At 50.0% G+C, this 23,900-nt stretch overlaps 1 protein-coding gene across 1 annotated transcript; it reads left to right on the top strand.

Annotated features, from left to right (window-relative positions):
• The first annotated feature begins 6,145 nt into the window (after positions 1-6,145).
• On the top strand, positions 6,146-22,800 carry SPATC1L (spermatogenesis and centriole associated 1 like). The gene is made up of 4 exons (XM_061423976.1): positions 6,146-7,357; positions 14,402-14,752; positions 21,546-21,697; positions 22,256-22,800. The coding sequence occupies exons 1-4, from the start codon at positions 6,772-6,774 to the stop codon at positions 22,580-22,582; spliced, it is 1,416 nt and encodes a 471-aa protein (XP_061279960.1). The 5' UTR covers positions 6,146-6,771; the 3' UTR covers positions 22,583-22,800.
• The last annotated feature ends 1,100 nt before the right edge of the window (positions 22,801-23,900 follow it).

Raw genomic sequence — 23,900 nt, 5'->3', positions numbered from 1 at the left:
AGACCCACATTGCCATCATTGCAGAGCAGCTCCTTTGGTGGCTTCAGGCAGACTCGGGTGCCTGCCCCACAGCCAGGATATTCATGGGTGCAGGACAGAGTGAGCCTTCAACCCCGTGTTCCCTGACACCCCCCATTTCTCAGGAAGATGGAGGAGCAGGACCTGCCCTTGGGTCTTCCAGGAGTAGACAGGCACTGAACCGCCCTGAAGGTGGCCAGAAGACATAAAAAAAATGAGTGGAGCTTCAGTGGCCTATAGGATAATAGTGAGTGGTCCACCCTGTGTAATCTGAGTCCTAGGAAATGGGGAGGAAGGGCAGGAGGCAGGCAGCAAAATATTTAAGTAACTGTGGCTGACATTTTCCCAAATATGATACGTATAAGCTCACATTCATGAAGCTTAACCCACATGTAGCAGGATAATCACAGACCAGAAAGCCCAAGCAAAACCCACTTCAAGGCTCATGATAATTGATGATGAAAACTAAGGATGAATACAGCTTAAAAGCAAGCAAAACAGGCAAGTTAGGCTTCCCTGGTATCTCAGTGGTAAAGAATCTACCTGCCAATGCAGGAGACACAGGTTTGATCCCTGATATAGGAAGATCCCACATGTCACAGAGCAACTAAGCCCATGCACCACAACTATTGATCCTGTGCTCTAGAGCCCGGTTGATCCTGTGCTCTAGGGCCCGGAAGCTGCAACTGCTGAAGCCCATACTGTAGAGCCTTCAAGTCACACCCACCGAGCCCACATGCCCTAGAGCCCATGCTCCACAGTAAGAGAGGCCACTGCGATGAGACACTCGTGCACCGCTGCAGCTAGAGCTAGCCCTGGCTCACCACAACTAGAGAAAGGCCCGAAAAGCAACAAAGACCCAGCAGCGCCAAAAAATAAACGAGGCATTTTATGTATCAACAAAGACAAGAATGAGAAATGACTTATCAGAAGGAGAGCACAGTGAAATGACTTCTTCAAAATGTCAAAGGGAAAAAAAAAAAAAACCCTTAAGTTCTATATTCAAAGAAAATAGAAATGAAAGCAGAGTAGAACCTTGTCCTGATGAACCAGCACTGAAGGAATTGTCCAGCAGCCTTGCCTTTGAGAAGCATTCGGTTGTTTGGTGCAGGAAAGAGAGGCTGGATGGAAACTGATCTCCAGAGAGTGAAAAGCACCAGGTGGTGTGTGCTAAGGATAGAAGACCTCCCTGCTTTGTCTAAAAGATTTTTTCTTTAAAATTAACTTTTAAAATAAAAAACAATAATGGTGTTTCTGACATAAGGAGAAGTAAAACACATGGCAACAATAACAGGATGTTAAAGGTGGAGGGAGGTTCCCATCTGTATATGAAGTGGTTTATTGCTTAAAGGTAGACTGATGAGCAAAAGAAACCTGCTGTCAACCCTATAATAAGCCACTAAAAAAGAAACAGGTACAGCTAGTCAACTAAGACAGTAGGTAAAACAGCTCAAAAGGGGATGAGAAGAAGAAAAATAACAGATGGGACAAATAGAAAACAAGATAATAGATTTAAACCCAACTCTTACGTACTGAACTGTGGCCCTCTCTGTTCATATGCTAGGCTTCTCAGGTAGTGCTAGTGGTAAAGAATCTGCCTCCCAACGCAGAAGATATAAGACTCCGGTTTGATCCCTGGGTCGGGAGCATCCCCTGGAGTAGAAAATGGCATACCCCTCCAGTATCCTTGCCTGTAAGATTCCATGGGCACAGGAGTCTTGTGGGTTGCAGTCCATGGGACTGCAGGAGTCGACACGACTAAGAGACTGGGCACAGTAGCATTGATATGATGCTGCACCCGGAGGTGGGGCCTTTAGGAAGATAAGGTTAAATACGGTTGTAAGGGTGAGTCCCTGATTCAGAAGGACTGGTGTCCTTGAGAGAGAGACACCAAGAGCACACACTGAGGAAAGACCGCATGAGGACCCAGGTGGGTAGTTGTCTGCAGCCCTGCTAATACCCTTGTCTTGGACCTCTAGCTTCCAGAACCCTGATAAAATTAATTTCTGTTGTTTAAGTCACCCATACTGTGGTGTTTTGTTATGGCAGCCCCAAAACACTAGTAAGACATATACCACCAATTCAAATAATTGTACTAACTGTAAAGGGCTAAGCATTCTGGTTAAAAGGCAGAGATTGTCATGCTGGATGAAAAGCATGACACAGCTATGCTGTCCATTAGAAATTTCTATTTTATTTTATTGTTTTGTAAAATTTATTTATTTGGTTTCATCGGGTCTTAGTTGTGGCATGCGGGATCTTTGTTGCTGCTGGCAGGCTCAATAGTTGCAGCCGTGGGCTCTCCAGTTTGTAGTGTGTGGGCTTAGTTGCTCTGTGGCATGTGAGATCTAAGTTCCCTAACCGGGATTGACCCATGGCCACTGCATTGCAAGGTGGATTCTTAACCACTGAACCATCAGGGAAGTCTCCATAAGAGATTTTTAGTATAAAGATACAGGATAAAGGTGAAAGTTTAGAAAAAATGTGTAATGAAAATACAAATAAGAAAAAGTGCTATATTAGTATCAGTAGATTTCAGGAAAAGGATTAGTATCAGAAATAGAGACATTTACAAATGATAAAAATGTCAATTCAACAAGAAGGCTTAGCAATCTTATAGGCACCTAATAATAGAGCTTCAAAGTATATGAACGGAGAAGGCAATGGCACCCCACTCCAGTACTCTTGCCTGGAAAATCCCATGGGTGGAGGAGCCTGGTAGGCTGCAGTCCATGGGGTCGATAAGAGTCGGACACGACTGAGCGACTTCACTTTGACTTTTCACTTTCATGCATTGGAGAAGGAAATGGCAACCCACTCCAGTGTTCTTGCCTGGAGAATCCCAGGGATGGGGGAGCCTGCTGGGCTGCTGTCTATGGGGTCGCACAGAGTCGGACACAACTGAAGCGACTTAGCAGCAAAGTACATGAAGCAAAAGCTGGTGAGACAATAGAGACAATTAGACAAATACACGATAAAAGTGGGAGATTGCAGTACTTGTCTCAGCAACTGTAGACGAAACCTCCAACCAGCTTGAGTAACTGCATTTGTATAACATAGCATTCTTTCCGATGCTTATTCACTAAGGTAGGCCATGTGCTGGGTCAGGAGACAAATGTCAAGAAATTCAAAAGGATTGAAACTGCACAAAGTGTACTGTGACTGCTGTGGAGTTAAGTTAGAAATCAGTAATAAAAAGTCTTAGAAAATCCCAAATATATGGAAATGAAACAATATACTTCTAAATCATCTATAGTCAGGCTTTCCTAGTGGTTCAGTGGTTAAGAATCCACCTTGCAATGCAGGGGACATGGGTTCGATCCCTGGTCTGGGAAGATCCCACATGCCACTGGGCAACTAAGCTTGAGTGCCACAGCTTCTGAAGCCTGTGCGCCTAGAGCTGGTACTCTACATCAAGAGAAGCCACCTCAGTGAGAAGCCACCTCATTGAGAAGCCCACACACTGCAATGAACAGAGTAGCCCCCAACTAGAGAGCTCTTGTGTAGCATCAAAGACCCAGCACAGCCCAAAATAAAGACATAAAAAAAATAAATCATCTATAATTAAAAGCCTTTGACTGTGTGGATCACAATAAACTGTGGAAAATTCTGAAAGAGATGGGAATACCAGACCACCTGATCTGCCTCTTGAGAAATTTGTATGCAGGTCAGGAAGCAGCAGTTAGAACTGGACATGGAACAACAGACTGGTTCCAAATAGGAAAAGGAGTACGTCAAGGCTGTGTATCGTCACCCTGCTTATTTAACTTATATGCAGAGTACATCATGAGAAACGCTGAGCTGGAAGAAGCACAAGCTGGAATCAAGATTGCCGGGAGAAATATCAATAACCTCAGATATGCAGATGACACCACCCTTATGGCAGAAAGTGAGGAGGAACTAAAAAGCCTCTTGATGAAAGTGGAGAGTGAAAAAGTTGGCTTAAAGCTCAACATTCAGAAAACGAAGATCATGGCATCTGGTCCCACCACTTCATGGGAAATAGATGGGGAAACAGTGGAAACAGTGTCAGACTTTATTTTTTTGGGCTCCAAAATCACTGCAGATGGTGACTGTAGCCATGAAATTAAAAGACGCTTACTCCTTGGAAGGAAAGTTATGACCAACCTAGATAGCATGTTCAAAAGCAGAGACATTACTTTGCCAACAAAGGTTCGTCTAGTCAAGGCTATGGTTTTTCCAGTGGTCATGTATGGATGTGAGAGTTGGACTGTGAAGAAGGCTGAGCGCCGAAGAATTGATGCTTTTGAACTGTGGTGTTGGAGAAGACTCTTGAGAGTCCCTTGGACTGCAAGGAGATCCAACCAGTCCATTCTGAAGGAGATCAGCCCTGGGATTTCTTTGGAAGAAATGATGCTAAAGCTGAAACTCCAGTACTTTGGCCACCTCATGCGAAGAGTTGACTCATTGGAAAAGACTCTGATGCTGGGAGGGATTGGGGGCAGGAGGAGAAGGGGATGACAGAGGATGAGATGGCTGGATGGCATCACTGACTTGATGGACATGAGTCTGAGTGAACTCCGGAAGTTGGTGATGGACAGGGAGGCCTGGCGTGCTGCGATTCATGGGGTCGCAAAGAGTTGGACACGACTGAGCGACTGAACTGAACTGAACTGATAATTAAAAGCACAAGGGGAATTAGAAAATATTTCAAACCAAACAAAAATAAAAACATAACATCAAAATTAGTGGGTTTTCACTAATGCAGTGTTTAGAGAAATATTTACAGGCTTACATGTTTAGTGCTGAAAATTAGGTTTCCATCTTGCAGCTGCTGCTGCTGCTAAGTCACTTCAGTTGTGTCCGACTCTGTGCAACCCCATAGACGGCAGCCCAGTAGGCTCCCCCATCCCTGGGATTCTCCAGGCAAGAACACTGGAGTGGGTTGCCATTTCCTTCTCCAATGCATGAAAGTGAAAAGTCAAAGTGAAGTCGCTCAGTCGTGTCCGACTCTTATCGACCCCATGGACTGCAGCCTACCAGGCTCCTCCACCCATGGGATTTTCCAGGCAAGAGTACTGGAGTGGGGTGCCATTGCCTTCTCCAAGGTTTCCATCTTAAGAATCTTAAAACTAAAGTAAGTAGAAGGAAGGGAATACTGGACAGAAGAGTAGATGTCAGATGCTGCAGAAAACATACAAGAAGATCAATGAAACCAAAAGGTGATGCTTTGAGAAAAGTTAACGGGCCTCTAGCCTGACCAAGTTAAGAACTTGTATTGAGACTGCAAATGGTACATCAGTATAGATCCTGGGGAAGTAAGCCTGCACCCTTCTCCCTGGCTCACGTCAGTCCCACACTCAGCTTCCTGTACACGCTCCTGCAAAACCCACGGGCACTGTTGCTGCACTTTTACATTTGGCTTTTCTGCCTTGGCTGTACCTATTTGTGCTCAGAGGTGTGAGGCTTCAGAAAGGGTAGCAAGGAAATATGAACTGTGTGATGCCTGTATTCCACAGTGTAGATGCTGTGGACAAATTCCTCAGAAGCCACAACTGTTGTCTAGATGGGAATGAGAAGAAGTGGAAATGTTAAGTGACTTTATTGATACTTAAAAAATTACATCAGAAACTTTCCCAGAAGAAAACTCTAGGCTCTCATGGCCTTGCTGGTGAATTTATCAAACATTTAAGAGAGAAATAGCAATCTAACACAGCACACAGAAAAGAGAGGAGGGAACCCTTTGCAACTCATTGTATAAGATCAATATGACCTTGATAGTAAACAGGACATTACAAAAAAAGGAGATACAGATCAATTTCCCTCATGAAATATAGAAAATACTTAAAATATTAGCAAGCTGAATGTGATGTGTTAGAAGGGAATTGCATCATGACCAGGAAACTGGCAGGATGTCCCCAGGTCCATGGCTGAGAGGGTTTTCTTGGTGTGGGAAAGAAAATGGCATTTTAAATGTGAGGGGAGGGGCCAGCAGAGGGGAGCTACTCATTCCCCCCTGCCTGATTCTCGAATCTGGTAGGGCACTGCCTCCAGCCTTCCTCAATGGGCGCCGTCCGTGTTTCCACTGTCCCATCTGCTCTGTCTCAGGATAAGAGGGACGGTTGGGATTTAGTCTCATTTCTCCGCAAGCTCCACCCAGGGCTCTGTCTTCCTGCGGTAACTTTGCACTAAGTTATTAGTCTGGGGGGAGTCGAAGCTGTGTTCTGCTGGGGGCTCCTCCCACCCCACCCCAGCCCTTGCTGCCAGGGGGAGCCCTAGACGACAGCAGGAGGGGAGAGAGGACTCGATGTTCCTGTTGGGGCTCATGTCCTCAGGAGGAGCAGACCTCTCTGCTGCCCGTGGGGCCAGGAAACTGCTGACTTGGTGTGCCTCCCAGGTAGATAGTTGGGGGGCGGGGCTCACGGAGGTCACACTGCTTGAGGACTGGAACCTGGGCAGGACTCTGCGTGGGGTTGTCCAGATGGCCCTGTGCCCTGGCTGGGGGTCCTCAGGTCCGATAGTCAGTGTCCCAGATGCTCAGTGCTGGCATTTAGTGTGGGGATGCGGACGTGCTGCCAGGACCCTGAGCACCAGCAGAGTGCAGTCAGCAGGTGGCCTCCAACTGCCAGCCCCTGAGAGCCCACCAGAGTTCCATGGGCTGTGGGGGCCGTTGAGGGGCACTCCCCGGCCTGTCTCCCTTGTGCCCACGGCCTGCTCTTCCTCAGGCATGCATCCTGGGGGTATGTCATCCACGTCTGCAGGTCAGACAGCCCCAGCTCCGGGCCGGCCTGCATGCCTCCAGGACCCTGCAGGTGGCCTGCAGTTGAGGGTGGGTGGCAGGGGAGGGGGTCCTTGAGTCACTCAATGAAGGCAGAGCTCCCCTCCCCCAGGCCTGTGGATACTCCTGCGGGCCAGATTTCTGGCTGTTCCTGGAACATTCCAGCCTCGGCCTGTGCTGTTCCCTTGCTGGGGACCCCACCCCTGAGGTGCCCCATCCCCACCTCCTGTCCCCGCCCCTCTGCTCACCGTGGCCGAGGCGCTGCCGCTTTAAGGGCGACATCACAAGGCTGCGGAAGGCCGGTGGAACTCGGGGCTCTTGGCGTTTCTGGAGCACCTGTGGGCTCTGATTTTCCATCTCCATGGGGCCGCGGGCCCACACGTGACAGAGAACTGGCCATGGCTGAGGGCAGCGAGCTGATGAACAGGCTCATGAGCGAGAACGCCGACCTCAAGAAGCAGGTGCGTCTCATGAAGGAGAACCAGATGCTGAAGCGGCTGCTGAGCGAGAGCTGCCAGGAGAGCTGTGGGCGCGGGGGCCGTGACTTCCTCTTCCCCAAGGCACCCGCCTACCCCGAGGCCTGCTCCCCGGGGAGCACAGGTGAGCCGGCTCTGGGAGGTGGGTGGGCAGGCGGGTGACCCGCTTGGGCTAGTGGGGTTCCGTCCATGGTGGCCGCCGAGGTGCTGCCACAGAGGCTTAAAGCAGGTCCACTGAGGCCAGCCCAGGGGACGGCGGGGCCAGGCTGTGTGCGACCCTGCTCTGCTGGGGGCTGGCCAGCTGGGCATACTCAGCCCTTGGCCAGGGCAGCTGTGCCCATCGTACTGGCTGACAGCTGCACCCAGAGAGGCAAGGACCCTGCCTAGGAGAGAGACCTGTGGGTCACAGACAGGAAGCAAGCACGGCATGGTCATCCAGCTCACCCCGTGGGAGCCCCTTCAGAGGCCGACACACGTTCTATGAAGGTAGCTGGCTCTGCTTGAAAGCTTTTGTATGTGGGAAGTGCGACTTAGGGTGTGGTTGGCACCGTGACCTTGGTCTGAGTGGCTGGGATGTGGATCATGGGTCCTGTGACCAGGTGAGCTCCGTGTTCCCGGAGGTGATGATCACTCACTGCCCAGCAGAGCAGGTGGAGTTCATACCCCAGCCCTTGCCCTGGCAATGGCCGTGCCTACCCTGGCAATGGCCATTCCCACCCTGGCAATGCCCACGCCCGCAGACCAGCTGTCTTCTCAGGATAAGTTGTTCGCCTGGAGTGAGTTGTTTTCCTCTGTTGAAGCTTATTTCAGAGCTGCTGCTGGTTCCCAGGGGGATGCTCGGCTGCTCCGGGACCCGCTCTAGATGTGGTCACCTCCTGTGCTGAGCAAGCAGACCCTGTGAGCGAGCATGTCCTGGGGTGCGAGAGTCCCTCATGGCATCTCCACACCTTCAGCCTCGGGGTGGGCCTTGAGGAGGGAGCTCAGACAAGCAGGGTCCTTATGTGGGGGGATGGCAGGTAGAGGGGGGAGCAGCTAGAGGAGCCTGGGGCCCTGTCCTCAGCTCTGCCTGTGACCAAGACACACAATGTCCCCAGGTGACCAGGGATAGAGGGGGGCCTGTCTCTTGGTGTTGTGTCCCTGACATGACAGCTTGCAGAGGGTCCATGCCACCTCCTCAGCCTTCGAGGAATGCCTGCCTGGCAGTGGCTGCCTGAGGCACTTGTCCCCAAGGCCTTGTCTGCGCTGTGACCATTGCCAACAATCACGTGCCTCAGCCTGCTCTGTGGTCCTTTGTCCTAAGAATTGAGCTTTGCTGAAGCACAAGCTGGAATCAAGATTTCTGAGAGAAATATCAATAACCTCAGATTTGCAGATGACACCACCCTTATGGCAGAAAGTGAAGAAGAACTAAAGAGCCTCTTGATGAAAGTGAAAATGGAGAGTGAAAAAGTTGGCTTAAAACTCAACATTCAGAAAACTAAGATCATGGCATCCGGTCCCATCACTTCATGGCAAATAGATGGGGAAACAGTGGAGACAATGACAGACTTTATTTTGGGGGGCTCCAAAATCACTGCAGATGGTGACTGTAGCCACGAAATTAAAAGATGCTTGCTCCTTGGAAGGAAAGTTATGACCAACCTAGACAGCATATTTAAAAGCAGAGATATTACTTTGCCAACAAAGGTCCATCTAGTCAAAAAAAACATCTAGTCAAAGTTTTTCCAGTGGTCATGTATGGATGTGAGAGTTGGACTATAAAAAAAGCTGAGCCCCAAAGAATTGATGCTTTTGAACTGTGGTATTGGAGAAGACTCTTGAGAGTCCCTTGGACTGCAAGGAGATCCAACCAGTCCCTCCTAAAGGAAATCAGCCTTGGGTGTTCATTGAAAAGACTGATGTTGAAGCTGAAACTCTGATACTTTGTCCACATGATGTGAAGAGCTGACTCATTTGAAAAGACCCTGATGCTGGGAAAGATTGAGGGCAGGAGGAGAAGGGGACAACAGAGGATAAGATGGTTGGATGGCATCACTGACTCGATGGACATGAGGTTGAGTAAACTCTGGGAGCTGGTGAAGGACAGGGAGGCCTGCCATGCTGCAGTCCATGGGGTCACAAGGAATTGGACACAACTGAGCGACTGAACTAAACCTTCATCCGTCTGTGTGATCAGTGGACTGGCCAGGCTGGAAGGAGGGCATTGGGTGAGGTGCAGGACCTTGCTCAGGCTGCACTGTTCCCCGTCAGGGTACAAGTCAGGCCATCTCTGGGGCATGGCCAGCATCCCACCCATGGGCAAGTCCAGATCCTCCTGGATGCGAGTCTTAGGAGGAGCCCCAGCCCCTGGCCCGCCCGAGGCCTCGAGCCTCCAAAGAAAGGCCTTGGAGCCCCTGTTGCAGGTTGTGGGCTGATGGGCCCCCACTATCTTCACAGCCACCTCCGTCCCCAGAGTGCAACCGTGGCCTCGGGGCTGGACTTGGAGAACTGGCAGGAGTTCTCCAGCGGAGCTTGAGGTTTCAGACGGACGGGAATTGCACACAGCAATGGCTCAGTGTTTGCTTTAGAAACTGGATGTGGTTTATCTGTTTATTAATTTTGGCTGCAGGCCTCTCACTGCAGTGGCTTCTGTTGTTGTGGGCACAGGCTCTAGGTGCACGGGCTCAGCGCCTCTTGGGCTCTGGAGCACAGGCGTCAGTAGTTGCAGTGCACGGGCTTAGTTGCTCCGCGGCATGGGATCCCTCTGGACCAGGGATGGAACTCGTGTCCCTGCATCAGCACTCAGATTCTTTACCACCAAGCCACCAGGGAAGTTGCACAGGATGTGCTTTAAAAATTTGTCGTTCTCACTAAGCAAGATCACTTGGGGTGAGCGTGACTACTGCAGGCTCCTGGCCTCACTCCCAGCGGCAGCCGCTGTCCACATCGACTCTGGTTTCTCTCTGAAGTTTTGGTGGCTGTTTGCATGTGTATCCCAGGATCCTCAGTTTATGTGGACAGGGTAGAGCCATTCTACACTGACTCCCCAGCCATCCATCTTCTGTCCTTGACCATTGGCCATCTCCTGGAGGGCTCGCTCACTGTTCCCTGTGGGTTCACCACCAGCCCTTAAGTCTGGTCCCCATGACAGGAGTGCTCTTCCATCTCCCAGCAGCCACGGGGCTTCACAGGTACCCCTGTGGCCTGCTGACAGGGGGCTGTCCAGGAATCCTTGGGTCAAAGGCCACATGCAGCTCAAGTGTTGACATGGACACTGGGACCCTCTCCAAAGGCCTGAGGCCTCTCCACCTGCACCTTTCCCACAGCTGGTGCCACCTTCTGGGGCCACTTTGCACATGGTGCACATGTTCTGAGGGACAGGGTGGGGTGGCGGCCTTGGCGATCCCGGGCCCTCCCCTCCCAGGCCAGTTTCCTCCAGATCACCCTGGTGCCTGAGCCCCTGGCATCTCAGAGCCTCCACGGTTGCCTGGACTCCTTGTCCTGAGTGGAGTGTCCAGTGATTTTAAGTAGTTTCTGAGTGTTCTCTCTGCCTCTTTCCTTTACCATCACAAGACAGCTGCTTCTGTATTGTCATAAATACATTCTAAATAGCTATGTCATATTCCAGAATCAGATGAACCAGAATTTAATGAACTCTCCTTATGTTTGAAATGACAGTTCTTTTCTCTTACCCTGAAGTAAGTGTTAGTTGCTCAGTGGCGTCTGACTCTTGTGATCCCATGGACCATAACCCGTAAGGCTCCCCTGTCCATGGAATTCTCCAGGCAAGAATACTGGAGTGGGTTGTCATTTCCTTCTCCAACCCTGAAGTAAATACCACAGGAAAAGCATTTTCTATTCAGAGTTATTTCCTTAGGGTATGTTTCCCTACAGGTAGAATCACTGGCTTGGAAGGCAGGGTAATTATTTTCTCCTTTTCTTACATTTGCCCAGAGGGTGAGATCGTCCCCTGCAGCTCTATTAAGCTGCTCTGACTCTGTTTCTTCAAGTCTCTTTAGCCATTTCTCACATAAATCTTTCACATTAATGGTTTATTCCTGGGGCACTTTATGTTACTTATTGCAGTCATGGATGAGATTTCTTTTTCCACTGTGTTTTCAGTTATCCCTGTTGCTGTGTTTTGGAAATCTGTTGATTTGTAAATATTTAGCCTATATCCAGGCCCCTTATGATATTTTGCTTACTTCATATTTTTATTTTTACTTTTGGCCATCAGGCATGCTGGTTCTTAGTTCCCCGAATCAGGGGTTAAACCCAGGCCCTGGGCCATGAGAGCGTGGAGCCCTAACCACTAGACCACCAGAGAATTCACTATCCAGTCCCCTCCCTGAGCTGTTTTGTTCTGCTAAGTTTTCCAGTTCTTTCTCCCATGTTTTCTGAGTTCTATAGCTGCTGTTACAGACTTTTAAATGGGGTTGGCAGCTCAGATGGGCTTCCCTGGTGGCTCAGTGGTAAAGAATCCACCTGCCAAGCAGGAAACAAGGGCTCAAGCCCTGGTTCAGGAAGATCCCCTGGAAAAAGAATGGCAACCCACTCCAATATTCTTGCCTGGAGAATTCCCACGGACAGAGGAGCCTGGCGGGCTACAGGCCATGGGGTCGCAAAGAGTTGGACACGTCTTAGCAACTGAACAACAATGGCAGCTCATACGCTCGTTTCTGTCTTTCTTCCTCACGAATCCCAGGACTTTGGCCTCGACAGGCTCCGCCCTCATCCTCTGGCGGTTGGTCGGCAGTGGACAGCTCTGTCTGTCCAGGTACTGGGGGTTGGGGGGTGTAGGCTGGGTGCTGGGGAAAAGCCTTCTAGTCCTTATTTTTAAAGAACAACAACAACAAAATTGAAGAAAGGCTCATTTTGTTAAGATTTTATGACCTCACTTCTGTACTGGCCAAAGTGCCCTCGGCTGCGCCCCCACTGGCCTGTGGGGTCTTGTTCCGCTGTGTCGTTGAGAGACTCCCGGTTCTGGGCCTGAGCTGTTTGCTGCGGCATCTGTTTGGCTGGGGCTTCGCTCAGGATTTCTGGACTCTGTTTTCTCTGATTCCTATGTGAATCTGGGCTGCGGTTTTCTTTCTGTGGGTTGTCTTTTCAGGGATTTGATATCAGACTTGTGACAATTTATAAGCTTGATAATCAAGCATCATTTAATTTTTTTCAGTGTTCCAGCCTCATTCATATAATGCAGGGGTTGTGAATTGTTTGGGGACTTGAAAGAACTCATCCGCCAACCACTCAGGCCTTCAGCCCTTTGCTCATAATTCTATAACTTAAAGGTTTTTCTTTTTTGCTTATTAATCTGTGCAGGTTTTCTACTTCTTATTGAGTCATTGAAAATAGCTTCCCAAGTGATAGCTCCTTTATTAAAGTTTTCAAGTAATATTCAGTTGGATATAATCTTTTATAATTTAAACATTGTCTTCCTGGTCATTCTTATCTGGCTTTTCTAATTTTCAATTTTATTCTTTTGTTTTCTGTTTCTCTAAAGTAGCTTTCCAGTTTCACTATCTTATTGGACTTTTCGTAGAACTATTTCAAGTTTATTTCTGCTGCTATTTTTATTATTCTCTAACTTTTGCTTTCTTCAAGAGTTCATTCCTATATGAATGTGTAATTTTTTGATGATGTTTTAGAAGTCATTAAAGAATTTAAGTTGCTAATTTCACTTTGCTGCTGCTGCTAAGTTGCTTCAGTCGTGTCCGACTCTGTGCGACCCCATAGACAGCAGCCCACCACACTCCCCCGTCCCTGGGGTTCTCTAGGGAAGAACACTGGAGTGGGTTGCCCTTTCCTTCTCCAACGCAGGAAAGTGAAAAGTGAAAAGTGAAAGTGAAGTCGCTCAGTCGTGTCCGACTCTTAGCGACCCCATGGATGGCAGCCCACCAGGCTCCTCCGTCCATGGGATTTTCCAGGCAAGAGTACTGGAGTGGGGTGCCATTGCCTTCTCCAATTTCACTTTAGATACAGTTTTAAATGTATTGATGTCAATATACCTAGTGTTCTGATTTTCATTATTTCTCAATAATCATTTTTCCTATTTTTATTTTCTCTTTGATCATTACTAAAGATAATTTTTTTTTCTAATATGTATATATTTTTTGGTCTTAGCTGTGGTACTTGGGCTTTCTAGTTGTGGAGTGGACTGAGTTGTTCTGCAGTATGTGGGATCTTAGTTCTCTGACTAGGGATTGAACCCACAGCCCTTGCATTGCAAGGTGAGTTCTTAACCACTGGACCACTGGGGAAGTCCTGAGAATTCTTTTAATTTTGAGGAGATGGGGTTTTCTATTGACTCTGATTCATTTATAGTTTTATTATAATGTGGCTTGAAAGTTTTGACTGAGGATTAAAAAAATTGTTTTATGTTTAACAGAACTTTATTAAGGCTGGGGAATAACAGGAGGGAATTTCAATTCACTAAATAGAAACTAAAAGTGAAGTGCAAACACACCTGACCACACAACAATCCCTTTAAAATTAGGTCACAGATACGGCTCTTCCCCAAGCCCATGAGTAGAGTTTTCCCAGCCCCTGCCCATGGCTGGGATGGCCTACCTCCCCTGGGAATATGTGAGCCCTGAGCAAAGGGGACCAGGCTCCTGGGACTCAGCCAGAGGAAGCACCGGGGGCCCTTGCTGCCTCACTGCTGTGACTTCCTGACAGTTTCTGGACCGTGTGTCTGGCAGGGGACACACATGAGGGACTCCGATCACCGCTCTGCTTTACAAGGAATCCTGCAAACAGTCCCATGTGCAGCAGTGGGGATGGATGAAAAAATCCATGTGTGTCTCTGTGTGTATGTGCAGATGTGTGCCCATGTATGCATGTGTGCCAGGAAATGGTTAAGTGAACCACAGAGCTACCCAATGACACACTCATCATGGATAACTCTCAAAAAAAGAAGTTTCATAATAAAAGGTGCTGGATGATACCACACATATAGAATTTAAGATGCACATATAAGTCACTGTCACAGTGTGTGGACACACAGTGGGAGTGCTGGAGGCCACACGTGTGCTGCGCCTCCGGACCCGGGGCTGCTGGTGTCCTGGGATCCATTGCCTCCTCCAGAGGGGAAGTGGGGGCAGGTGTCAGAGCTGAGGGCAGGGTCTCTGCAAGACGGGGGTGCTCCGGGAGCCTCGCCTCACAGCTTGTTCCTCCCTCCCTGCCCCAGTCCCAGACTTCGGAAGGTTCACCAGCGGCCCTGATGCACCCTCCCAGCTGCAGGGGTCCTCCCTGGAAGACCTGCTGTGCTCACACGCCCCCCTCTCCAGCGAGGACGACGCCTCCCCGGGCTGTGTGACGTCCTCCCAGGTGCCCTTCAAGGCTTTCCTCAGCTCCCCGGAACTGCGTATCCCCCGAGGCTCCGATCGAAAGCTGTCCCCACTCCTGAGCCCCTTGCAGGACCCGCTGGTGGAGAAGACCCTGCTGGAGACCCGGGACGTGGGCCGGCCCAAAAAGGTGTGCTTCTCAGAGAGCAGCCTGCCCTCTGGGGACCGAACCAGGAGGAGCTACTACCTGAACGGTGAGGAGGGTGAGGAGCAGGCGGGAGTTGGGGGTTGGCTGCTGGGGAGGGTGGTCAGGGCCCAGCTTCTGCATCTAGCCAGCAGCCGGAAGAGGAGAGTGTGCCCATGCTGCTCGGGTCTGGGGCCCTGTCTGTACACATCTTTTGACCGTTTAAATAAGTGAGTAGCTTATGTTCTTATGATTGAGTTGTGTATTCTGGATACCAGACTTTTTTGGTACATGTTTTGCAGATATGATCCATGAAGGGGGAGGGGGTGTCCTTCCCTCCTCTAGTGGACTACATTCTGTCAGAACTTTTCACTATGACCCACCCATCTTGGGTGGCCCTGCAAGGCACGGCTCATAGCTTCATTGAGTTATGCAGGCCTCTTTGCCATGACAAGGCTGTGATTCTGCTTCATTGACTACACTAAAGCCTTTGACTATGTGGATCACAATAAACTGTGGAAAATTCTGGAAAGTAAACTGTGGAGATGGGAATACCAGACCACCTTACCTGTCTCCTGAGAAACCTGAATGCAGGACAAGAAGCAACAGTTAGAGGTGGACATGGAACAACTGACTGGTTCAAAATTGGGAAAGGATTATGTTCAGGCTGTATATTGTCACCCTGCTAATTTAACTTATATGCAGACTTCGGTTCAGTTCAGCTCAGTTGCTCAGTCATGTCCGACTCTTTGGGACCCCATGGACTGCAGCACGCCAGGCTTCCCTGTCCATTACCAACTCCTGGAGCTTGCTCAAACTCATGTCAATTGAGTCAGTGATGCCATCCAACCATCTCATCCTCTGTCATCCCCTTCTCCTCCTGCCTTCAATCTTTGCCAGCATCAGGGTCTTTTCCAACCAGTCAGTTCTTCTCGTCAAGTGGCCGAGTTCTTTCTCATCAAGTGAAGTTTCAGCACCACTCCTTCCAATGAATATTCAGGACTGATTTCCTTTAGGATTGAATGGTTTGATCTCTTTGCAGTCCAAGGGGCACTCAAGAATCTTCTCCAATACCACAGTTCAAAAGCATTAATTTTTCAATGCTCAGTTTTCTTTATGGTCCAGCTCTCACATCTATACATGACTACTGGAAAAATCATAGGTTTGACTAGACAGATCTTTGTCAGCAAAGTAATGTCTCTGCTTTTTAATATGCTGTCTAGGTTGGTCATAGCTTTTCTTCCAAAGAGTGAGCGTCTTTTAATTCGATGGCCGTAGTCACCATCTACAGTGATTTTGGACCCAAGAAAATAAAGTCTGACATGTTTCCACTATTTCCCCATCTATTTGCCATGAAGTGATGGGACCAGATGCCATGATCTTAGTTTTCTGAATGTTGAGCTTTAAGCTAACTTTTTCACTCTCCTCTTTCATTTTCATCAAGAGGCTTTTTAGTTCCTCTTCACTTTCTGCCATAAGGGTGGTGTCATCTGCATATCTGAGGTTACTGATATTTCTCCCGGCAATCTTGATTTCAGCTTGTGCTTCTTCCAGCCCAACATTTCTCATGATGTACTCTGCATATAAGTTAAATAAGCAGGGTGACAATATACAGCCTTGACGTACTCCTTTTCCTATTTGGAACCAATCTGTTGTTCCATGTCCAGTTCTAACTGTTGCTTCCTGACCCGCATACAGATTTCTCAAGAGGCAGGTCAGGTGGTCTGGTATTCCCATCTCTTTCAGAATTTTCCACAGTTTATTGTGATCCACACAGTCAAAGGCTTTGGCATAGTCAATAAGTCATAGCATAAATCTAAAAGAATTATGCTACATCTACTTTGCGTGTGCTCTGTAAATGGACAACAAAGCCTGGATGACAGGCTTTGCAAAATGGATATCTATTTGCAAAATGGTTCACTGAATATTTTAAGCCAACTATTGAGACGTACTGCTCAGGAAAAAGATACCTTTCAAAATATTCCTGCTCATAGATGACGCACCTAGTCACCCAAGGTCTCTGATGCAGATGGACTAGGAAATTAAAGTTGTTTACATGCTGCTAAGGCACATCCATTCTGCCCATGTATCAAGGAGTAAATTTGACTTTCAAGTCTTATTACTGAAGAAATATACTTCATAGGGGCTTCCCTGGTGGCTCAAACGGTAAAGAATCTGCCCGCAATATGGGATACCTGGCTTCAATCCCTGGATTGGGAAGATGCCCTGGAAGGGGGCATGGCAACCCACTCCAGTATTCTTGCCTGGAGAATTCCATGGACAGAGGAGCCTGGCAGGCAACAGTCCACGGGGTCACAAAGAGTTGGACACGACTGAGCCACTGACCACAGCACAGCACATACTTCATAAGGCTGCCATAGATAGCGGTCCCACTGAGGGCTCTGAAACTTTCTGGAAAGGATTCACCATTCTAGACTCCACTAAGAACATTCATGATTCACAGGAAGAGGTCAGAATATGGACATTAACAGGAGTCTGGAAGAAGTTGATTCCAGCCCTCATGGATGACTTGGAGGGATTCAAGACTGCACTGCAGGGTGTGGCTGCAGATGTGGTGGGAACAGCAAGAGAACTGTAATTAGAAGAGGAGCCTGAGGTGTGACTGCGCTGCTGCAGTTGCAGATAAAGCCTTCACACAGGAGGAGTTGCTTCCTATGGGTGAGCTAAGAAAGTGGTTTCTTGAGGTGGAATCTACTCCTGGTGAAGATGCTGAAACGACAACAAAGATTTAGAACAGTATGCAAACTTAGTTGAGAAAACAGTGGCAGGGTTTGAGAGGGGTTAACTTTAATTTTGAAAGAAGTTCTATTGTGGGTAAAATGCTCTGAAATAGCATTTCGTGCTACAGAGAAATTATTCCTGAAAGGAAGAGTCAATCAATATGGCAAACATCATTGTTACCTTTTTAAAGAAATTGCCGCACCAACCCCAACTTTCAGTAACCACTGCCTGATCTGTCAGAATCTGTCAATACTGAGGCAGGACCCTCCACCAGCAAAAAGGTTATATCTCACTGAAGGCTTAGAGGATGGTTAACATTTTTTAACAATGAAGTATTTAAAAATTAAGGTATGTACATTTTTTGGACATAATGCTTTGCACATTATAGAGTACGCTGCAGTGTAAACCTAACTTTCATGTGCACTGAGAAACTGAACAATTCACATGACTTGCTGTTTGTTTTTTTGTTGTTGTTGTTATTATCCTTTTTTTTTTATTACTCGACTTGCTTTCATGTGGTATTTGCTTTATTGTGGTGGTCTGGAACTGAAACCAGCAATATGTCCAAGGTATGCCTGTATATCTCTCTGTCTTTTTAGTTCTTTAAAAATACATTTCAGTAATATTTTATAGCTTCTATGTGCAGATCTTGCACATTTTTGTTGAATTTACCCTTTAGTATTTCATGTTTTTGATGCTATAATGAATAGTACTTTTTATCAATATGAATTTCTGATTATTTGTTTCTAATATATAGTAACACAATTGATTTTGTATATTTATCCCATGATGGTCAACTTGACTGGGCCATTAGGTGCCCAGATATTTGGTCAAACATTATTCAGGGTATGTCTATGAGAATGTTTTTAGATGAGTTTAATATTTAAGTCAATAGACTGAATAAAGCAAACTGGCCTCCTGAATGTGGGTAGGCCTCATACAATCAGTTGCAGGTCTGAGTGGGATAAAAAGGCTGACTCTCTCCCAAGTAAGAGAAAATTCCTCCTGCCTGACTGCCATTGGATTACAACTGGAATCTCAGCTCTTCTTGGGTCTCAAGCCTCCAGTCCTTTAAACTGGAGCCACACCATGGGTTCCCTTATTTCTCAGACCTTGCACGCAGACCGGGACTACATCATCAGCTCTTCTGAGCCTCCAGCTTACTGACTCACCATCGCAGATCTTGGGAAGTGTCAATTTTCATAACTGCGTGAGCCAATTCCTTTTAATAAACACAGAGAGACACACACAGACACAGACACACACACATAGGTTCTACTTCTATCTGTAAAATCTATGGTGATACCATCTCTGGTTTCTGATAGTGGTAATTTTTATCTTCCTCTTTTTCTGTAATTAATCTGGCTAGGGGTTTATCAATCTTACTGACTTTTTTCTTTGAGGAATAGCTTTTTGGTCAGATCTTGAAGGGCCCAGGTTGGACTAGAAATGCTCTCTAGATCCTCTCAGATCTAGAGGTTGCTCGTTCCTTCCACCTAATTTATACTTTAGAGGAGGGGAGGCAGGGAGAGGGGCCAACTCCTGATGAGATAACTGTATTAATACAGAAGGGGGAGACTGTTTTCTGCTTCTCCATGGGCCCTGTTTTCCCCAACATGCTTCTCTGTGGTGTATCTGGTCCTCAGTTAGAATTCCTGGGTCGCTTCTGCAGTGTTGCCAAGTGATTTTGGCAGGAGTGCACTGAACACTAGGGCTTCCCAGGTGGTTTGGTGGTAAAGAACCCGTCTGCCAGTGTAAAAGACAAGGGTTTGATCCCTGGGTCGGGAAGACCCCCTGGAGAAGGAAATGGCAACTGACTCTAGTATCCTTGCCTGGAAAGTCCCATGGACAGAGGAGCCTGGCGGGCTATGGTCTATGGAGTCACAAAGAGCTGGACACAACAGCGACTAAACAACAACAACACTGAAAACTACAAAACATTGAAAGAAATGAAAGAGACCTAAATAAATGTAAAAAGTCTTCTGGTCATGGCTTGAAAGACCTAATATTATCAAGATGGCAAACCTCCCCAAATCAATCTACAAATTTCAATGCAAGCCCTATCAAAGTCCCACCTGACTTCTTGGCAGAAGTTGACATACTGATCCTCAAATTTGTATGGAGATGCATGGAACTCAGAATAAGCAAAACAGTCTTGAAAAAGGAGAATAAAATTGGAGGACTCACACTTCCCAATTTCAAAATTTAAAGGTACAGTAATCAGCAGCATGGTACTGGTGTAAGGACAGGCATACAAGTCCATGGAATAGAATCAAGAGTCAGAGATAAACCCATGCATTTACAAGTCTGATGTCTGGCAAGGGTCTCAAGACAATTTAATGGAGAGAGAAGAGTCTTTTCAACAAATGGTGCCAGGAAAGTGGATCTCCACATGCAAACAGCTGAAGCTGGACTTCATATCACATATGAAAATTAACTCAAAATGCATCAGAGATTTTTAAAAGACCTAAAAGAGCTAAAACCATAAAACTATTAGAAGAAAACACAGACATAAACCTTATGACCTTGGATTTGGCCACAGAGTCTCAGCTGTGACAGACCTGGACTGTGCTAAGTTCAACTTCATATTCCCTGCTCAGCGCGTGCATTGGCGCGGCCGAGGGAGCAGGAGGACATGTGCCCCCTCGCCTATCCCAGTGCCCACAGAGGAGGAGGAGCCACCCATGCCTGGCTTTGATAAGCATGTGTTGACTGCCATCCTGTTCCTGCCCAGAGTGGCTAGCCAGGGTTCTGGGATGGGTGGCTATGTGGGCAGTCCCAGCTTGGGGCTGAGGGAGGGAGAGCAGATGCCCAAGGTCACAGGCAGGGTTGGTCCTGCAGTCCAATGCGCACAGCTGCATAGAAGCCCTTGCGGAGGTCTCGGAGCAGCCCAGTGACTCCCCGGGCCACTGAGCCCTCCAGCAGGGTGGGGAGTCAGACCAACCTCTGTATGTGGTGGGGGTCCTGAGCCCTTGGTAGGCACAGCTGTCTGTGGGTAACAGGACCTGGGGCCAGCTCTCCATGGCAGAGCACCCAGCCCGTCTGTGCACTACCTGCCTGCTGGATGGACCCTGCGGGGCTTCACCATCCAACACTCTTGGGAGGGGTTTGGATCACTGTTGGGTTAGAAAGTTGCAGGGCTTTAGAAAAAGCTTTAGAAATGGGCCTGTTATGAAGTGTCTCCTGTAGGGAGGAGCAGAGTTCGGGATGCGTGGAGGCCTGTGCAAGTGCCTGCTCTCCCCGCAGAGTGCATCCTGGTCAGTGGGGGCATGCCAGGCGCCATGAGGCGGGCCCTTCCTCACTCCATGCTCCCTCAAAGTCTGGTGCACCTGGTGGTAACAGCCGTCAGCGTGATCTTCAGAGAGCACAGTAGTTTTGAAGGGCAGTGGTGGGATCATGGCTGTGGGGTGGAAGACATGCTGACATCAGAGGCTGCCGTGGGGAGGGGCAATTTGGAAGCGATTTTGGAGGGGAGGGTGGTTGATGTGCTGGGGTGATACTGGGGAAATAATTAGAATCTCCCGCGAACCCAGCAACCCTCAAGTCTTATTATGAAATAAGTATTAGACCAGCCTGCAATACACACAGGCTGCTGAGACAGAGCATCTCACTGTTTCATGTAGCTATGCAGGCTGGACCCACACGGGCTACATATGTTTTCTTGAGTTAACCAGGACCCTACCCTCAGGTGGGGACATGCCTAGCCCATTCCGAGTTCACCTGGTCATGGGGCTGAGAGCTCCGAGGGGCGTCACCCCAGACCAGGTGCTGAGCTGATGCTGGTGACAAGGGGACCAGAAGCCAACCCTGGGCTGTGAAGCGTCCACCTCAGGGAACTGGGGCAGGGCCTGGGATCGGGCTGCCAGGGAGCGGCGGAGAACAGGGAGAAGGGTGCCCCCTCCGGTCACCACTGGCCCCTGCAGGAAGGCCTTGCCGGGGTCCCCAGGCTTTACCTCAGATCCACAGTGGCAACATCTGGGTCAGCCCTCTCCCTGAAATGGACCCTGGAGCACAGGCAGGAGGAATGTGGGCAGCCCTGGACCCTCTGAACCCCTTGACCCTCCTACCCTCCCAGATACTGGCTGCCTGTCTCACCAGCCCCGCCCAACCCTGCCCCTCAGAGATCCAGAGCTTCACTGGCACGGAGAAGGATGGTCGCATTGTTGGGGAGATTGCCTTCCAATTGGACCGGCGCATCCTGGCCTATGTCTTCCCAGGGGTGACCCGGCTCTACGGCTTCACTGTGTCCAACATCCCTGAGAAGATCAAACAGGTATGCCTCCCTGGCTGGGGGCCTTCCCCTGGCTGGGTCCCTGACCTGCCCTAGGACCCCCCCAGCCCAGGGTCCCATCCCTGCCCCACGCCCGCTGTTGCCCAGCTCCCTGCCCCCTGCTCCCCCAAGGTCTCCTGGCTGCCAGTCCGCTGTAGTGCCCACACAGCTGTAGGCCTGGGCAAGGCTGAGTGGTGTCTGAGTGGGGAATCAATGAGCTGCCCCACAAGTCCCTTTGCTCTGTCCTGTCTTTCGTAGTCTGGGACAGCCTCAAGAGTGGCTTCGGGCAGGGAGCACTGTGACGCTCCACCCGGCTGGCAAGGCACCTTTTCCTGGCACCGGGGGTGGAGCTCCCTTCTTTCCTGTCGGTCCCTGCGTGGGAGGGAAACTGGGAGCCAGCCCCTGGTGGGGGCCTGCCTCTGGGCCTCAGTGTCCCCACCGACACAGCTGTGCTGGGAGGGCGCCAGGATCTCGCCTCGGGCCTGCGCCTGGCCTCCCGTCCTCGCCTCCCTGTCCCCGCGGGTCCCTGGCCCCGCCGCCCACTCGCGCCTGTGCCCGCAGACGTCCATCAAGTCCCTGGACGGCTCGGTGGACGAGAAGAAGCTGCGGGAGCTAACGCACCGCTACCTGACGCTGACGGCGCGCCTGGAGAGGCTGGGCTACAACCGCGACGTGCACCCTGTGTTCAGCGAGTTCCTCATCAACACCTACGGCATTCTGAAGCAGCGGCCGGACCTGCGTGCCAACCCGCTGCACAGCAGCCCGGCCGCCCTGCGGAAGCTGGTCATCGACGTCGTGCCCCCCAAGTTTCTGGGCGACTCGCTGCTGCTGCTCAACTGCTTGTGCGAGCTCTCCAAGGAGGACAGCCGCCCGCTCTTCGCCTGGTGAACCCACGCCCCGCGCCTCCCTGCAATAAAAGCGTGTTGCAACTTCGGGCGCCACGCTCCTCCTCGTCCGCTCCCCGGAGGGCGCGCCGAGGGCGCCAGGGCCGGGTGGGCCGCTGCCCGCGCTGTCCCGCCCCCCGGCCGGCGCGCACCCTGGCGCACGCCCCGCCGCCCACACTTGCGCGGTGAGCCCCAGTCTATTAAAGTCGTCTGTTTGCTGTTCCTCCTTTACCGCTGCTCTTTGAGGGCCTGCGGCGGGTCCCCGTGGGGGTCTCCCTGGAGGGCAGGGCCTGGGGCCAGGGTTCAGCCGCGGACAGGACAGCTGCAGAGTCCGCGGCAACGTGAAGACGCAGCCCCTTGTTCAAAGCCAGGGACAGCAAGACAGCAGCAGAGCTTTAAAGCAGGTGCCCGTGTGCAGCCGTGTGGGCGTCCCTGTTGGGAGTTTACCTGCGAGAGGATTCCCGGCAGCCGGAGCCCCTGGACGGAAGCCGGTGTGGGCTGGGCTCTTCCTGCCGGGTTCTGGCCTCCGAGCCCTGGTCTGTTTGGCTGTGGGGTGGTCACAGAAACCAGCATCGGGGCACTGACTGATGAGATCGCTTTCCCTGTAAATAGTGGAGCTTTCCAGGGTCCCCTCCTCAGGAGATATTTTTAGCACCTGCCAGCACTTTTAATGTCTCAAAACTGCCCCCCAGAACTGGTCTTGGCATCACATTGGGTCCCCTCTGTGCATCTTGCATTCCCAGCTGTGCCCAAGCCCTGGGCCAGACCCATCTCCATAGGACACACAGCCCTCTGCCCCCCAACTTCCACACCACCCCCCATCTCTCCTGAGGCCTAGAGAGGGCAGGTAGCCCTCTGAAGCCCTGTGACCGGCCCCTCCCTGGCTCCTCCTCTGCCATAGGTAGGAGGATGAAGGTGCCAGAATGCCTGTCCCTTGTTCCCACAGCCTGGCGTGTCCCAGATGCCCCAGCTCCTCAGACCCCTGCCTCAGACAGCTCAGGTGCTGTAACAAACACCACCGATGGGGCGGCTTGAACAGTAGACATTTATCATCTCACAGTTCTGGAGGCTGAAGCCTGAGATGGGGGTGCCACAGAGCTGGTTCCTCTGTGGCCTGCCTCCTTGGCCTGCAGACAGCTGTCTCTGCCCGGTGTCCCCACATGTCATCCTCCCTGTGCTTCTCTGGTCTCATCTTCTCATAAGGACGGCAGTCCTACAGGATTAGGACCCGCCTTAGTGACCACATTTTAACCTCATCACCTCTGTAAAGACCCTGGCTCTAGGCCGTGCTGGGGTGAGGGCCAGGTGGTGCTGGGGCTTGC

The sequence above is a fragment of the Bos javanicus genome, chromosome 1 (genome assembly GCF_032452875.1).
Source record: "Bos javanicus breed banteng chromosome 1, ARS-OSU_banteng_1.0, whole genome shotgun sequence".
NCBI classification, from domain to species: Eukaryota; Metazoa; Chordata; class Mammalia; order Artiodactyla; family Bovidae; genus Bos; species Bos javanicus.
Note: the sequence above shows the minus strand (reverse complement) of the source record. Positions and strands in the feature narration are given on the sequence as shown.

Excerpts from the sequence above, each read along its gene's own strand:
- SPATC1L (XM_061423976.1), top strand. The coding sequence starts at position 6,772 with ATGCCTCCAGGACCCTGCAGGTGGCCTGCAGTTGAGGGTGGGTGGCAG. Across the intron at positions 7,358-14,401 it reads CTGCTCCCCGGGGAGCACAG|TCCCAGACTTCGGAAGGTTC; the intron begins GTGAGCCGGCTC and ends TCCCTGCCCCAG. Across the intron at positions 14,753-21,545 it reads GAGGAGCTACTACCTGAACG|AGATCCAGAGCTTCACTGGC; the intron begins GTGAGGAGGGTG and ends CCTGCCCCTCAG.